The 17,029-nt window shown below is 44.1% G+C and overlaps 1 protein-coding gene across 7 annotated transcripts; it reads left to right on the top strand.

Moving 5' to 3' along the window:
• The first annotated feature begins 613 nt into the window (after nucleotides 1-613).
• LOC123104019 (protein FAR1-RELATED SEQUENCE 5) lies at nucleotides 614-9,160 on the top strand. 7 transcript variants are annotated; one of them, XR_006450077.1, is made up of 7 exons: nucleotides 621-880; nucleotides 1,885-2,088; nucleotides 2,188-2,318; nucleotides 2,499-2,706; nucleotides 7,292-7,557; nucleotides 7,643-8,116; nucleotides 8,735-9,160. XR_006450077.1 is itself a non-coding variant. In XM_044525733.1 (6 exons), exons 3-6 carry the CDS (start codon nucleotides 2,010-2,012, stop codon nucleotides 8,882-8,884), a joined length of 1,053 nt encoding a protein of 350 aa, XP_044381668.1. In that variant the 5' UTR covers nucleotides 614-880; nucleotides 994-1,030; nucleotides 1,885-2,009; the 3' UTR covers nucleotides 8,885-9,160. The 7 variants fall into 7 exon arrangements, 5 of the variants coding, with proteins under 5 accessions (XP_044381668.1, XP_044381669.1, XP_044381666.1 ...); XM_044525733.1 differs by lacking the exons at nucleotides 7,292-7,557; nucleotides 7,643-8,116 and adding an exon at nucleotides 994-1,030 and having other exon boundaries at nucleotides 614-880; nucleotides 2,499-3,297; nucleotides 8,841-9,160; XR_006450076.1 differs by lacking the exon at nucleotides 7,292-7,557 and having other exon boundaries at nucleotides 616-880.
• Nucleotides 9,161-17,029: the final 7,869 nt, after the last annotated feature.

The following is a 17,029-nucleotide window of genomic DNA, read 5'->3' as shown; positions in this document are numbered from 1 at the left end:
TCGCGACTAAGTCCTGACACTAAGGACATCTGCCGTGATAATTTCACGACAGTTGGCGCCCACCGTGGGGCTCGCACACGGTGGTGTTGAGTTCTTGGAGGGATCTCTCCCAAGGATCGAGAAGTTTGCAATTTTCCGGATAAGCCGGTTTTGAAGGATGCATCAACTTCAAGGTCATCAGTCCAGACTGGAGATCTATGAGATTTAAGGTTCAAGAAAAAATAGGGTTACAACTTGTCTACCGTCCTTGTTCGACGATCTGTCGAAACCAACAGGAAAGTTATCCACATACGACTTTTCTTGGCGGATTGTGCGTAACATCTAGCAATCAAACTGTGAAATCACTACATCGCTAAGACCGTCAACTTCCGTTGGAATCTGATCGGACACATTACAAGTCTCGGGAAATCAACTCATAGCTGCTGGTGTTTTTTCCTTCAATGTACAACAATTCGAAGCCAGATCAAGGTTTGGAACGGGAGCGACTACAATAGAAAAAGGTCCACAATTGCAAAAACAGAAAAAACAAGTCTGGGCCTTCTGATCCTGGATGAACGGTCCATATTCTAGTGGGCGGATCTGAGCGCACAGGTACTTGGTTCTTTGCAGAAAACTCCCTTGCTTCTACTCGTTTTGCAGGAACGTGGTTGGGACTTCTCTTCTTCCTAAGAACACAGCAACGCGAACCCCAATCCCCAACGCGTAGCCGCCAGCTCCAGCTTGCCGACGGTGGCGGCGGGCCAGATCCGGTGCCTAGCTGGACGATTGCGCCCGGTGGAGTTCCAGATCCATCCACGACCGTCTTCTCGCCGGCATTCTGGCTGCCCCGGCGGACCTCCTCTGTCCGAAGCTGAGACCTTGTGTGGGCAAGTTCTCCAAGGTACTCTGCTGCGACCTCCATAGAAAACTCTCATTCCATTCCTTCTCCTATCCCAATGAGCCCATTCTCCACACATCGCCTGCATCTAACTCCGCCATCTGGGAACATCATAGAAGAAATCTCCAGTCTTCATGTATGCTTGTCTGAAAGGTTGATACTAATTTTCATACTTGATTTTGCAGCATTTATTTAGGAAATCACTTTTGTTCAACTTTTACTGCAAACTGTGCATGTCATCTACTCCTCACAAACAAGAACATAATATTATGGACAAAATTTTACACTATAAAGAGACTTGTGCTTGGAGTTCAGACTGAAAGTGCCAAGTATTCTGCAAATATTATGTACCAAATTTCAGACTTGTGCTTGGACAGTCTGAAAGTACTCTACGGAGTAAAATTTCATACTTTCATACTTGTGCTTTGGTCTGGAAGTACTTCTGCTTGTACCAAACTTCATACTTTCAGACTGACAGTCTGAAAGATAACATTCGCAAAAATGACAATCTAAAATTACTTGTGCTTGTACCAAAATTCAAACTTTCAGACTTGTGCTTGGACAGCCTGAAAGTGCCAAATTTTATACTAACTTGGACAGTGTGAAAGCCTGAAAGTACCGAATACTTGTTCTTCGACATGTCATCTACGACATACATATTATTAGTACTTCAAACTTCTTTGGCGTAAAGAGTACTCGTAGTACATAATATTATTTAGAAATCATTTTGGTTCAACTCTTACTGCAAACTTCAAGCACAATTCTGTAGCATATCAACTTTATTTAGGAGGACATGATATTTTGACATAGATATATGAAAGTACTCTTGCTTTAAAATAGTGCTTGGAGCATATGTTGTATCCTCTATTGTAAGATTAAAAAATTCTGGATCTTTGGAAATGATATGAATGGCAAGCATATGAACATTTTGTGAAGGTATATATTTTAATCGCGAGTAACGGTATCTTGGAAGCTTACAGAGATTTTTATGTTTTGAGGTGATTAAGAAGTCAGATATTTGGATTTTGGAGTGAAATGCAATTTCTGCTCTGCATATGATGGATAGATCAAAGCTCGTCGACTAGTACTACATTCGTCCTTCGCTGTTTTGTTGCTGCATCTCGAACTGAAAATGGAGAGAAGTAGTGGGACGTCGCCTTTAGGAGAGCCCACCGTTCCAGTAATCCCAAACTGTGCACCAACACTATCAGGTGAGAAGACACAATCTAAAAAAGCAGTAATATCTTGTCATTACCTAAATTTTTCGTTAATCCCTTCCTTGATGTTTTTTGCTGAATATTTGTTTGCAGTTGTGGAATCGGCCAATAGTGTCCAAAATCAAGATTTGAGTGATGCTACCTCATTTGCAGAAATAAATTCCCCAATGCTTCTCATTGATGATGCGAGTACACCAAAAAAGAAACAGGCCTTCTCTCAAGAGGTACCAATGCCGGTCACAGCTTGTTATACCCACTAAATAAGCGTTGCATTTGGCAAATAGTAGTTGAATTTTTAGGTTGTTTGGAAATATATTTTTTGCTTCTGACAAAAATGAGATCCCATAAGTTCATAGCATTGTCGTGTGAGGTTAATGTTACTAAACTCTGAATTGATGTTGCAGGGTTCTTTGTATAAACCCCAATGTGATGAGGAATTGAAGCCAAAAGTGGGGATGCTATTTGATGACATTGGCTCAGTAATGGAATTTTACAAGACATATGCACACCATGTCGGATTTGGTGTACGTCTTGGGCAGCAAAAGATCGTAGATAATGTGCTTCTGTGGAAGCGCTTCTTGTGTGCAAAAGAAGGCTTTCGGCCCGAGAAAGGTATGGTTGTTGTTGATCATTCCAAGAAAAGGCGAAAGGTGAAATTGACTAGATGTGGATGTCAAGCTTTTATCTATGTCACTCGGGAAAGTGATGGAAAATATAAGATAGCTTCACTCAGTGAATATCACAATCACCCTTTTGTGCCACCTAGCCATCAACACTTGATTAGATCTAATCGTCAAATTAGCGAGAGGGTGAAGACAACACTCCATGATTGCCAGAAAGCTAGCATCGGGACCGCCTTAGCATATAGGTTTCTTCATGTTGGCGCAGGGGGTTTTCAGCATGTTGGCTGCACCCAGAAGGACCTACAGAATCACTATGGTGGATTGAAAAATAAAATTAAAAATTACGACGCTCAAATGCTAGTGGACCAATTTGGTAGATTGAAGGCTCTCAATCCTACTTTTTTCTTTGACTATGAAGTTGACGAGGTTGGTACATTAGTTCGTTTGTTCTGGACGGATGCGACAAGTAGGAAAAACTATGGTCACTTCAATGATGTGGTATCTTTTGATTCAACATACAACACTAACCAATATGAATACACGTTTGCGCCCTTCACTGGAGTAAACCATCATATGCAAAATGTCTTTTTTGGGGCTGGGTTTCTACTTCATGAGACAGCAGACTCCTATATTTGGTTGTTCAGGGCGTTTCTTACAGCAATGAGTGGGATTGCGCCTAGACTAATCACAACAGACGAATGTAGTAAGATGAGGAACGCAATTAAAGAAACTCTGCCGAACACCGCGCATCGATTGTGTATGTGGCACATTATGGAGAAAGTTCCTGGGAAGGTACGTCCTGAGTTGAAAAATGACCTTGTATTCTATGATAGGCTAAAACATTGTGTGTGGAATTCTGAAACCCCTGCTGAATTTGAGGATAGATGGAAGTCTTTCATCATAGATTTTAAGTTGGAGGACCATGAGTGGTTCGCGAAAAGGTATGAACTTTGTGCAACATGGATACTAGCTTACTTTATGGAAATTCCCCTAGCTGGTCTTCTCAAGACAACTTCAATTTCAGAGAGCGCAAACTCATTTTTTAAGCGTTTCATCTGTCGCAAGCTTAACTCCGCCTATGTTGTCTCAACATAGCCGGTCCCAAGCCCGGGTAAAGGAGGAGGGTTGTGATAGGCTTGGCGAGCCAACGTAAAAACTCAGCCACTCTTATGGAGATGAAACCCAAAAGATTTTCGTTGGGGCGTAACCCTCTCAGCGACGCGCCACATCGGAACCCGGGTGTGGTGGAAAATGGGCAAGGGCCGGGCCGTCACCCCCCAAGTGGCACGCCGTATCTTGATCCGGATACGGTGCCAAGTGAGCGAGGATCGGGTCATCGCATCCTTAGTGGCGCGCTACATCGGTGCCCGGATGTAGTGGAAAATGAGCAAGGGTCTTCGCATTTGACTCGACGAGTGCGAAGGGTAAGGAAGCTAGCCGAGCCTAGGAGGATTCGCTTAGGTAGCTGGAACGTAGGGTCTCTGACAGGGAAGCTTCGGGAGCTAGTTGATGCAGCAGTGAGGAGAGGTGTTGATATCCTTTGCGTCCAAGAAACCAAATGGAGAGGACAGAAGGCGAAGGAGGTGGAGGATACCGGCTTCAAGCTGTGGTACACGGGGACGCCTGCAAACAGAAATGGCGTAGGCATCTTGATCAACAAGAGCCTCAAGTATGGAGTGGTAGACGTCAGGAGACGTGGGGACCGGATTATCCTGGTCAAGCTGGTAGCTGAGGACTTGGTTCTCAATGTTATCAGCGCATATGCCCCGCAAGTAGGCCACAATGAGAACACCAAGAGGGAGTTCTGGGAAGGCTTGGAAGACATGGTTAGGAGTGTACCGATTGGTGAGAAGCTCTTCATAGGAGGAGACCTCAATGGCCACGTGGGTACATCTAACACAGGTTTTGAAGGGGCGCATGGGGGCTTTGGCTATGGCATCAGGAATCAAGAAGGAGAAGATGTCTTAAGCTTTGCTCTAGCCTACAACATGATTGTAGCTAACACCCTCTTTAGAAAGAGAGAATCACATCTGGTGACTTTTAGTAGTGGCCAACACTCTAGCCAGATTGATTTCATCCTCTCAAGAAGAGAAGATAGGCGTGCGTGCCTAGACTGTAAGGTGATACCTGGGGAGAGTGTTGTACCCCAGCATAAGCTGGTGGTTGCTGACTTCCGCTTTCGGATTCGTGTCCAGCGGGATAAGCGTGCCAAGGTCGCTAGAACGAAGTGGTGGAAGCTCAAGGGGGAGGTAGCTCAGGTGTTCAAGGAGAGGGTATTTAAGGAGGGCCCTTGGGAGGAAGGAGGGGATGCGGACAATGTGTGGATGAAGATGGCGACTTGCATTCGTAAGGTGGCCTCGGAGGAGTTTGGAGTGTCCAGGGGAAGGAGAAGCGAAGATAAGGATACCTGGTGGTGGAATGATGATGTCCAGAAGGCGCTTAAAGAGAAGAAAGATTGCTTCAGACGCCTATACCTGGATAGGAGTGCAGACAACATAGAGAAGTACAAGATGGCGAAGAAGGCCGCAAAGCAAGCTGTTGGTGAAGCAAGGGGTCGGGCATATGAGGACCTCTACCAACGGTTAGGCACGAAGGAAGGTGAAAGGGACATCTATAAGATGGCTAAGATCCGGGAGAGGAAGATGAGGGATATTGGCCAAGTCAAATGCATCAAGGACGGAGCAGGCCAACTCTTGGTGAAGGACGAAGAGATTAAGCATAGATGGCGGGAGTACTTCGACAAGCTGTTCAATGGGGAGAATGAGAGTTCTACCATTGAACTGAATGACTCCTTTGATGAGACCAGCATGCGTTTTGTGCGGTGCATCCAGGAGTCTGAGGTGAAGGAGGCTTTAAAAAGGATGAAAGGAGGCAAGGCGATGGGCCCTGATTGTATCCCCATTGAGGTGTGGAAAGGTCTCGGGGACATAGCGATAGTATGGCTAACCAAGCTTTTCAACCTCATTTTTCGGGCAAACAAGATGCCAGAAGAATGGAGACGGAGTATATTAGTACCAATCTTCAAGAACAAGGGGGATGTTCAGAGTTGTACTAATTACCGTGGAATTAAGCTGATGAGCCGTACAATGAAGCTATGGGAGAGAGTCATTGAGCACCGCTTAAGAAGAATGACAAGCGTGACCAAAAATCAGTTTGGTTTCATGCCTGGGAGGTCAACCATGGAAGCCATTTTCTTGGTACGACAACTTATGGAGAGATATAGGGAGCATAAGAAGGACTTGCATATGGTGTTCATTGACTTGGAGAAGGCCTATGATAAGATACCACGGAATGTCATGTGGTGGGCCTTGGAGAAACACAAAGTCCCAGCAAAGTACATTACCCTCATCAAGGACATGTACAATAATGTTGTGACAAGTGTTCGAACAAGTGATGTCGACACCGATGACTTCCCGATTAAGATAGGACTGCATCAGGGGTCAGCTTTGAGCCCTTATCTTTTTGCATTGGTGATGGATGAGGTCACAAGGGGTATACAAGGAGATATCCCATGGTGTATGCTCTTTGCGGATGATGTGGTGCTAGTTGACGATAGTCGGACGGGGGTAAATAGGAAGTTAGAGTTATGGAGACAAACCTTGGAATCGAAAGGGTTTAGGCTTAGTAGAACTAAAACCGAGTACATGATGTGCGGTTTCAGTACTACTAGCTGTGAGGAGGAGGAGGTTAGCCTTGATGGCCAGGTGGTACCTCGGAAGGACACCTTTCGGTATTTGGGGTCAATGTTGTAGGAGGATGGGGGTATTGATGAAGATGTGAACCATCGAATCAAAGCCGGATGGATGAAGTGGCGCCAAGCTTCTGGCATTCTCTGTGACAAGAGAGTGCCACAAAAGCTAAAAGGCAAGTTCTACAGGACGGCGGTTTGACCCGCAATGTTGTATGGCGCAGAGTGTTGGCCGACTAAAAGGCGACATGTTCAACAGTTAGGTGTGGCGGAGATGCGTATGTTGAGATGGATGTGTGGCCACACGAGGAAGGATCGAGTCCGGAATGATGATATACGAGATAGAGTTGGGGTAGCACCAATTGAGGAGAAGCTTGTCCAACATCGTTTGAGATGGTTTGGGCATATTCAGCGCAGGCCTCCAGAAGCTCCAGTGCATAGCGGACGGCTAAAGCGTGCGGAGAATGTCAAGAGAGGGCGGGGTCGACCGATTTTGACTTGGGAGGAGTCCGTTAAGAGAGACCTGAAGGATTGGAGTATCGACAAAGAGCTAGCTATGGACAGGGGTGCGTGGAAGCTTGCTATCCATGTGCCAGAGCCATGAGTTGGTTGTGAGATCTTATGGGTTTCACCTCTAGCCTACCCCAACTTGTTTTGGGACTAAAGGCTTTGTTGTTGTTGTTGTTTGTTGTTGTTGTTCATCTGTCGCAAGCTTACCTTCGTTGAGTTTTGGCTAAGGTTTGACACTGCTTTGAAGTGTCAGAGGCAGAATGAGTTAATTGCTGATAACACAAGTGAATACACAACAAGTGAGTTGGTGACACCATGGGAAATAGAGAGACAAGGCAGGGCGGTATTCACCCACGAGATTTTTGAATTATTTCAGGCCCAGGTGCTTGCTGCCAGAGATGATTGTGATGTTCAGGACACGAAAAATCATGAGGAGATTAAAATCATGTTTGTGAGTGATCAATACAAAAAGATTAGATAAGTGTCTTATGACACAGTATCCATGACTGCTAAATGTTCTTGCAAGCTTTTTGAGTCCAATGGAATCGTGTGCCGCCATATTATCCGAGTGTTGAGGGGTGCGAAAATAAATGAATTGCCAAGAATTTATGTTCTTAAGCGGTGGGAGAGAAATTGCAAAAGGTATATTTCTCTTCAAATAGATATTGAAGCATTTATACTTATCTGCTTTGACACACATCATATGTAATATTTTTCATATTGCTAGGGACATTATCTTCGATGGGGAAGGGAACATGCTTGAAGAGAATTTAATTGACCCGGTTGACATGGCTATGAAAAGGAAGATAGCTCTCATTAGGAACAAGCTAGAAGATCTCATTCAGAAGTCTAAAGGTTCAATGGAAGGAATTGAATTCCTGCACACTAGTTTGTGCAATGCTGAGATGGCTTTAGCCCATCTCGTACCAGCTGTAGCATGCAACACACGCGAAAATGAGGAGTCATTTATCGGGAGCATCATTCCAAAGCACGTTACCATCCACACACCTGCTGATATCAATGCAAGGGGCACTTGCTCTAGAATAAAGGGACACAGGGATGCTGTGAGGAGTGGGTCGAGTGAGAAAAAAAGAAGGCCCGGAATCCATCAAAAAGTCGCACGCAAATGTAGCATTTGTAAGGAAGTGGCGTTCCATGATGCAAGGACATGCTCTAAGAAACAAATGACACAACAATAGAGGTTTGTAATTCTTGCTTTTGAAGACTATCTGTTCTTTTTGTCTTGCTATTACTACACAAATAGAATAGATTGTTACATTTACAAAGCATGTAAGAAAAATCATCACCGATGTTGAAGTGCCGATGTCGCAACATCTATCTCTCTCGTGTTCAAGCGATCGTCTAGAAGTCAGGGACAAGTGGCTCAAAATGGATCAGTTCCATAGATTCCTTTAGTTGCTGAAATTCGTCACTTGCCTCCATCAACAGAGGTAGATGAAAGTTATGTGAGAGCATATCATCATGTGAAACAAATTGCGCAACTGAAGAATCTTCATCTTTTCAAAAGAAAAATAACCATTTTGTGGTTCACTGGTTATAGGTAATATTGTTCTTCTCGAACTTATGACTGCTCCTGAGTGATTAAACTGTCCAGTGGCTTTCTCTGTCCAGCATAGTCGCATTTAGGTTGTGTTTTGCAATGAAGTTGTCTCTAATTTTCCTTCCATGTGGTTTGTGCAGCAAACAATGAAATGGTATTGTTGATGCATATTCATTTCATTAGATAACGATGATTAAAAAATAAGTAGAAACGCATGACACTTGTATGGACCTGTACTAACTGAATCTCGTTTGCTAGGTCTGACTTCTCCCAGCACAAGATTGATAAGCAAGAGGCACTAGTACTGGAGGCAAAAGGCAGTAGCTTTTCTGTTGTGTACCAAACAGAGCAAACTTGATGCAAATTCTGACGGCAAGCTTGTTCAGCAGACAGCGGTGCTTACTTTAGTCCTGCATACTTTGTGTTGTCTGTGATGTACCAAAAATGATCCTCTCATGTTATGTAACACTTTATATGTATTTGTGTCGTCTCTATTCTGTTCTGTTCTATCTGGGATCGTGCAATTTAAAATGTATGTGTAGTTATGGATTAATTTTCTCATGTCTCAGAAATTTGTGATGTTCTCATACATTTTAGTGACGAACATGTTTGGAGTTCTTGCATGATTCTGAAAGTAGCAGAAACTACTAGTGAAATCAAATATATATCAAATTTCGTACAGTACATATGCATTTTTTTCTGGACCGGTACAGATTTGAGAAATTGTCTTATTTATGAGGGACAGAATGTTTGACATATCAGAAATTTTGGGTGGTTATTGCAAAAGTTACCTTCCATATGTAAATACTAGTAGGGGGTTTTGAAGAAATGTACACTTACAACCCTCCCACTCAATCTGTACCAATCATCTTCGATCCGATGGCCATGGTTCGTTTTTCTATTCTTTCACCGTACACCCTTTTTCTATTGTAGTCGCTCCCGTTTGGAACGCCGCGTGCAAGAGGCCGAGATCGACACAGGTTCTGTACGCGTACAAGTCGCCGAGACCGATTAGTTATTTCTGCCGATTCAACTCGTACAACAGGGTAAGGATAACTGCTTGACCTAGCACACGTGAGATCTTCAGACCAATCTAGTGCATGTATCTGAATCAAATGCTCACGGTGCCTCAACGACGAAAAAGTCAAAACCTGATGGATTCCAATGCCTCCTTCACGTGAAAAGCCCTCAACTAAACACTTCTTGCTAGAAAAGATCCAAGGAAATACAGCTGGTGTACACACATGGAGAAAAGACAACCATCGTACCTGCGGACTGCCTCGCCTGTGAGGCGCCCCGCAAGAACCTCGCATTGAATCGCCGCTCCGAGTCGCTGGCCCTACACCTTGCCCTTGAGTGGCCACTGCCACATCTGCTCTGAGCCTGCGAGTCACCCCGGCCGTCGAGTGGTCTCCGCTACGGTCGAGGTGTCCGCGCGTGGCCACGGCTGAAGCTTTTGCCTCGGTTTGGTGCACGTCCATTAAACCGCTCTCATCATTGTCGTTCGGATAAATCGGGTGATATTCATCCGAGTCTATTTTTAACACATATTGTTTTTTTGTCAAAAAACAATCTATCTTTGCTGCAATATTTTTATGCAGGATAATTATTTATGACAAATGTATTGTTATACCGCAGACATGGAGCGCGTGCCAGCATAGTTTTGCAGTGGCATTCTTCCAGGCCATGCTGCTCGACGGATACACATGCAAATCGCCGCCCCCGCTGTTCGGTTTACATCCGTCCATATATGCGGCCGACTCATTGTCCGCGCCGGTTTACAAACATCACGGCCGACTCATCCATCCGCACCAGTTTACCACACTGCGACCGGTTCACCCGTAATTAATTTCAACTTCATACAGTTATCATCAACATCATGGCGGGTTATTTCCGGCATAAACACATCAGGTGATACCCATATGAAATATATTTTATTAGCACATATTATTTTTATCAAAGAGCAGTTTATCTTTGCCTTGGTCTGCAATACTGTTTATGCAGGACAATTGTTCATTACAAATGAGGCGCTATGTTACGGGCACGGAGCACGCGCTAGCAACGTTCTGCACTGGCGTTTCATCCGTGTCCTACCACTCGATGAAAGAACGTGAGAAGGTCGCCGTCCCTGTGGCCCGGTTTGCATCAGCTTGCTGGAACCGCGCCCGTGATTAACTCGCCCGTCCGAGCCGGTTTACGACACCGGTGCCGATCTTCCCCGTCCGCACCAGCTTACAATGCCGCGGCCGACTCATCTGTCTGAGCTACCTCTGATGTTGCGGTCGTCCTTGTCGTCCGTCTCTCGCGACCTGGTCTACATCAACATACCGGGCCGCACCTGTCTGCATGAGCTGTTTATTGAGTATGAGCAAGTCACAGCTTGGGTAGCCTGATTTTTCTTTCAACAAAATGGAGGCAAATTATCATATACTATCAACCGCCGTCTGCACTGGGTGGTTCAATGGGCAGGCACACAAATCGCCGCCACTACAGTTTGGTTAGCTTCAAATCGCCAGTTGGAAGGAACCATTGGCCGAGTTGCTGACACGGCTCATACGGGATCATTTACAACCCGCCGCAGTCACCTCAACCTTCTGTGGATTCACATCGTGCTATCAACACCAATGATATACAAGTTATGCCGGTTTATATCACGGTCAAATATGGAGAATCTCAAGTCAACTCCTCGAGTCACCTTGAGACTTGGGGGCTACAATTATATGACTTAACAAACATTGCCGGTTTTCAGTGAAGTCAAGAACCCCAATACGTTGGAGGGAAAGATAACCCGGTCCCGGATTCACATCATGCTGTCAGAAGATTTCCGGATTAGAAAGTATATGAGAGTTACAAAATCCCGGCTCAATGAAGAAGTTTCGGGTCATCAGAAAAGGATTCCGGTTTAAAATCCGGTACAAGGGAAATTTGTTCTCCAACAAAGCTCTGAAGCTCTCAAATCCGGTTTAAGAATTTCCGGTTCAAAAAGGAATTAACTTCTCGCAAGTTCGAGTTTAAAGGCCGTCAGAAAATTTCCGGCTAAAAATGAAGATTCTGGTTTAAAATCCGGTTCAAGGGAAAGATGTCTCCCACAAAGCTTTGAAGCTCTCAATATTCGGTTCAAGATCCCGGTTCAAAGAAGAATTTATCTCTTGCAAAAAGTTAAAAATTGCCGAAGAGGACCTGCTGCCACGATGCGCGGTTCAAACATGGATATCCCGCCTTACTGGCCTGACATATTATTGATCACATGGGGGCGTTTGCTTCATAAAGCGGAGTCTCTGTTCTTTTACATCATGCGTGGTTACATGGAGTTGTTCTATCTTAAAGCGGCCTCCGGTTTATCCCTTGAAATTTTTATAAACATCACTTGGGGGCTTGGTCGTGTCCGAACCGATGCAATACCTCTTGATGGGCGAGAGCCACCAGATCACTTGGGGACTTGGTCACGTCTGAACCAGTCATGCCTCTTGATCGGCCTAAGGCCACAGAATCACTTGGGGGCTTGGTCGAACCCGAACCATTGCCATGCCACTTGATTGGCATAAATGCCACGGTTTCATTTGGGGACCTGGCTGACTTGAACCATAGCTACACCTATCGAGAGCTTGGTCGTGTCCGACCATGGTAACGCCATCTGATCAGCTCAAATAAGCCTCTTTTTGCAAACGGTTTTGTCATTGCCTTTGCTTCACATTTTTCTTTGAAAGATATTTCTTTCTTTTTATTGCGTTTTTTTTAAACCGACAAAGTTTTAAGCCGGTTCAAACTGTCAGTTGACGGAACACGGTCCATTTTAATCCGGAGGCTATCTGCCCGGTTTGATTTTCTGTTACCATCCTATTATGGAGTAAACCGGTGTTTGTCAACCCGGCTCGGCTTTCAACTACAAGTTGTTAGTACACGATCAAGTTATAATCCGGAGACTATCAGCCCGGTCTGGTTTGACTACGAGTCGCCAGTATTATATGTGGTTAAACTGGCGTTTATTACAACCCGGCATGGTTTTATCATAAACCGGCACAATATGGAAGGAGTTATCAGTACTCAAGATTTGGGTTATCACCCTTACTACAAAAAGTTGGTAAAACCAACAATGTGATTCAATGTCACAGGTATGATATATTTCATATTTGATTATTCTTAAGTGCAGCCTTGGTTATAAACCTGGGTTATATGTTGGGCATTATGACCCGTCCAGCGGTAAACCGCCGGGACACTTTAAACTTGTTGTATGCAGAAACAGGTTTGTTAAACCGGCCTGGCTTTGGACTATAAGTCGCCAGTATATATATATTTGGATTGCGCCATTGGAATCATGCGCTTATAAATCATTGGATTATATTATTCAAATAGCCAAAACTTGGCTGAATTTTCATTATGATATTGAATGAATAAAGTTTTCACCAGATTATATTATCTTGAATAGCCAACATGGTTGGATTTTTATGGTTATTAATAACCGGTATTATTGAGTTTTCAAAGTCGCTTTAACGCAATGGCTATTATTTTATCAAAGGATATGATTTATTTTACAATGGAAGAAATAATCCCGAGTTGCTGCAGGCTTACAACCCGACACTTGGGGGCTACATTATTCAAATCAAGATTACATGCAAGTCTCATGTCGCTATAAGCATGCACCATGAAACTTGGGGGCTAATGCAAATTCATTTTTACTAGTCTTATTGAAGACCCGACTCATCATATTATAATGAGCCGGCCCTTGGGGGCTACCAATTGCTCCTGTCAACAATTCAAGGTACACAAGTTTTCGTCCATAGTATTGAAGGATCCATTGCTCAGTTGGTAAAGCACAAAGCTCTTAACCTTGTGGACGTGGGTTCAAGCCCTACGATGGAAGCTACATTATAAGATGTTATTTTCATTGAAGTATATATCAAGTCCCGGTTCAGTATTATCTTACTAAGCCGGCCCTTGGGGGCTACACATCACTGCTAAAATCTACATGATTATATTTACAAAGTCCCTGCTCATTATTGCATAATGACCCGGCCCTTGGGGGCTACACTGGTTGAAGTTTTTATGAGCATCAAGCAATTACAAGTCCCAGGTTGCTGCAAACATGACAACCCGGCACTTGGGGGCTACATATATGGAGTATTCAGTTTTGAGATGAACAAACCGGATTTCTTCAAGGTTGAAACACTTATTGGAGCAAGTCTTAAGTTATCACTATGTTCTTCTCTTAAGACTTGGGGGCTACAGGTATTATGCATATAAAGGAAGAATATCTTCATTTTATCAGTTTTGAGCAAATCAGGAAGATCAATTACATAACCCGGTGTTGACAACAATTATGACCCGGTGCCATCAATATTTATAAACCGGCCATTTTGGTAATATTAAACCGGCAAGTTTTACATCTTCAAACCGGCTGAATATTAGATAAGTATTTCAAGACCCATATTTCTTAAACCGGCGCTTTGGGAGCTGAGTCAAGGGAGTTATTCTTCACAATATTTCTCTGTGAGAAACCAATGTCGGCAAATTGATTATGAAGCTGGTCTATTGACCAGGACTTCCCAGAAGGAGGAAATAACAAGGACTTAAGGGTGATCAGGTACCGATTTACAGGAATTTTTAACCCGGAGCATAACCTGTCAAATTTGCTCTTGAGTTTATGTTGCAGATCAGTTTAACATGGATAAATCCAAATTAAACTGGGGGCTAATGTCGGGGATATACCCCGCGGCATAAACCGGCCGGAAGTATAAACCGGTCGGACTAGATGACTCACTGGTAACCCGCCCGGAGCTTGGCGGTTCACGGGCTACCTGTCCGGTCTTGGCGGCTCATTAGTAACCCGGCGGGCGGGTCAGATGGATGACGAGGCCCATGGCCCAGAAGGCCGGTTCACGTTTAATGGTGGGCCGGTTTATGAGGAAAGCACAAAGAATATTCCCTTACAAAGGAAGCAAGACTAGGACTCCACTTGTAATAGAGTAATTCTAATCCTAATAGGACTAGTCATGTAAACCGCCCCTTCAACATATATAAGGAGGGGCAGGGCACCCCAAGAGGGACGAGATTTACAAGTTCCACAAGTTGGACAAGTTAGGTTTAAACAATAGCTCTTGAGATAGAGCACTCTTGTAATTGAGATCATCATCATCAATATCAATGAAGCAGGATGTATGCTTTTACCTCCACCGTGAGGGGCCGATCTGGGTAAAAAATCGCGTCTCTCGTCCCGCTCAACCCCTCTCAAGCTACCACATAGATGCGTTGGCCTCGCGACTAAGTCTTGACACTAAGGACATCTGCCGTGACAATTCAACGACAAGTACGGTGGTTCCTATGACTCATCAAAGAAGAAAAAGAACGACGAAACTGCTAAGTCTTCGCGCTCCATAGTCTCCACGCGATGTCTTCTCTTGTCATAGTCTTCAATGTGAATGTCTTCACATATCACCTTTGACTTTAATGTCTTCATACATTTTTAGGGGTCATCTCTGGTAGGAAAACCGAATCAATGAGGGACTTCTACCTGTGTTATCCTGCAATTCTCACAAACACATTAGTCCCTCAACCAGGTTTGTCGTCAATACTCCAAAACCAACTAGGGGTGGCACTAGATGCACTTACAGAATCTTTCTTTGGCCCAACACTCGACACGCCTCCATTTGTATCATACTAATGTTTGAATTCCAGCCCATATGCTCAACCAAGTGAAACTTGAGCTTTTTCTTTGGTCCAGCACTCAAAACACCTCCGTTTGGATAATACTTTGAACCCACGGTGTCCAGAACTCAACACACCTTCTCGTCTTCTCCTCAAGCTTGACGTAAAGAAAGCATTTGACTATGGGAGATGGGAATATCTTTTGGACCTTATGGAGAAACATGGCTTTCCCTCGAGATTCTGCAATTGGGTTGTGGCTCTCCTCTGCACTTCATCATCCCAGATACTCCTCAACGGAGTGCCCAACAATCCCATTTCGCATGGGAGAGGTCTTCACCAAGGAGATGCGCTGTCCTTGCTCCTCTTTGTTCTTGCCATTGATCCACCACAATAAATCCTGCAAACGGCAACGCGGGAGAGGGGCCAACAATCTTCCTGGCTCCCATCAAGGAAGATGTGGACATGCTCATATGCATTCTGTAGAGTATTGATGAGTTCGCATATTTAGTTACAAATGCAGGAAAGAGCTTTGGCCCCTATCAGATCCTCCAATATTAACCTCGATGACGACTTTAGCACCTTCCCCATTGTGTGCTCACAGTTCTCTATGTGGTACCTCGGTCTATCTCTTTCAGTGAACCGCTTGCGAGATGTTGATTTTCAACATCTTGTGGACAAAATTACAAGTAAAGTTATGTGTGGGCCGGGAAAATACATCACCATGGCCGGTTGGAGCACTTGGATTCAATCAGTCATCACCTCGCAAGCTATCTACCACCTCACATGCCTGATAATTCCGAAGGGATCCTTGTCTCCCATTACTAAGCTCCAAAGAGCCTTCCTTTGGGCTGGCTCGAACATGGTATCCGGAGGAAAGTGTAAGATAAGATGGGACCGTGTTTGCAGGCCCAAGGGCATATGGGTTTCGGGCATTTGGACATGGAGAAATTTGCATGTGCCTTGTGAATGCACTAGCCATGGTTAGCCTGGACACAATCGGAGAGGCCATGGGTGGGGCTTGGCCACCCTTGCGACGAGGCGGATCTGGACTTCTTCTTCGACCTCACGACAATCACCGTTGGAGATGGCCTGCATACTTTGTGTTGTCTGTGATGTACCAAAAATGATCCTCTCATGTTATGTAACACTTTATATGTATGTGTGTCGTCTCTATTCTGTTCTGTTCTATCTGGGATCGTGCAATTTAAAATGTATGTGTAGTTATGGATTAATTTTCTCATGTCTCAGAAATTTGTGATGTTCTCATACATTTTAGTGACGAACATGTTTGGAGTTCTTGCATGATTCTGAAAGTAGCAGAAACTACTAGTGAAATCAAATATATATCAAATTTCGTACAGTACATATGCATTTTTTTCTGGACCGGTACAGATTTGAGAAATTGTCTTATTTATGAGGGACAGAATGTTTGACATATCAGAAATTTTGGGTGGTTATTGCAAAAGTTACCTTCCATATGTAAATACTAGTAGGGGGTTTTGAAGAAATGTACACTTACAACCCTCCCACTCAATCTGTACCAATCATCTTCGATCCGATGGCCATGGTTCGTTTTTCTATTCTTTCACCGTACACCCTTTTTCTATTGTAGTCGCTCCCGTGGTTATTGCGACTAAGTCCTGACACTAAGGACATCTGCCGTGACAATTCAACGACAAGTACGGTGGTTCCTATGACTCATCAAAGAAGAAAAAGAACGACGAAACTGCTAAGTCTTCGCGCTCCATAGTCTCCACGCGATGTCTTCTCTTGTCATAGTCTTCAATGTGAATGTCTTCACATATCACCTTTGACTTTAATGTCTTCATACATTTTTAGGGGTCATCTCTGGTAGGAAAACCGAATCAATGAGGGACTTCTACCTGTGTTATCCTGCAATTCTCACAAACA

The sequence above is a fragment of the Triticum aestivum genome, chromosome 5A (genome assembly GCF_018294505.1).
Source record: "Triticum aestivum cultivar Chinese Spring chromosome 5A, IWGSC CS RefSeq v2.1, whole genome shotgun sequence".
Lineage (NCBI taxonomy): Eukaryota > Viridiplantae > Streptophyta > Magnoliopsida > Poales > Poaceae > Triticum > Triticum aestivum.
This window is presented reverse-complemented; position numbering and strand designations above follow the sequence as displayed.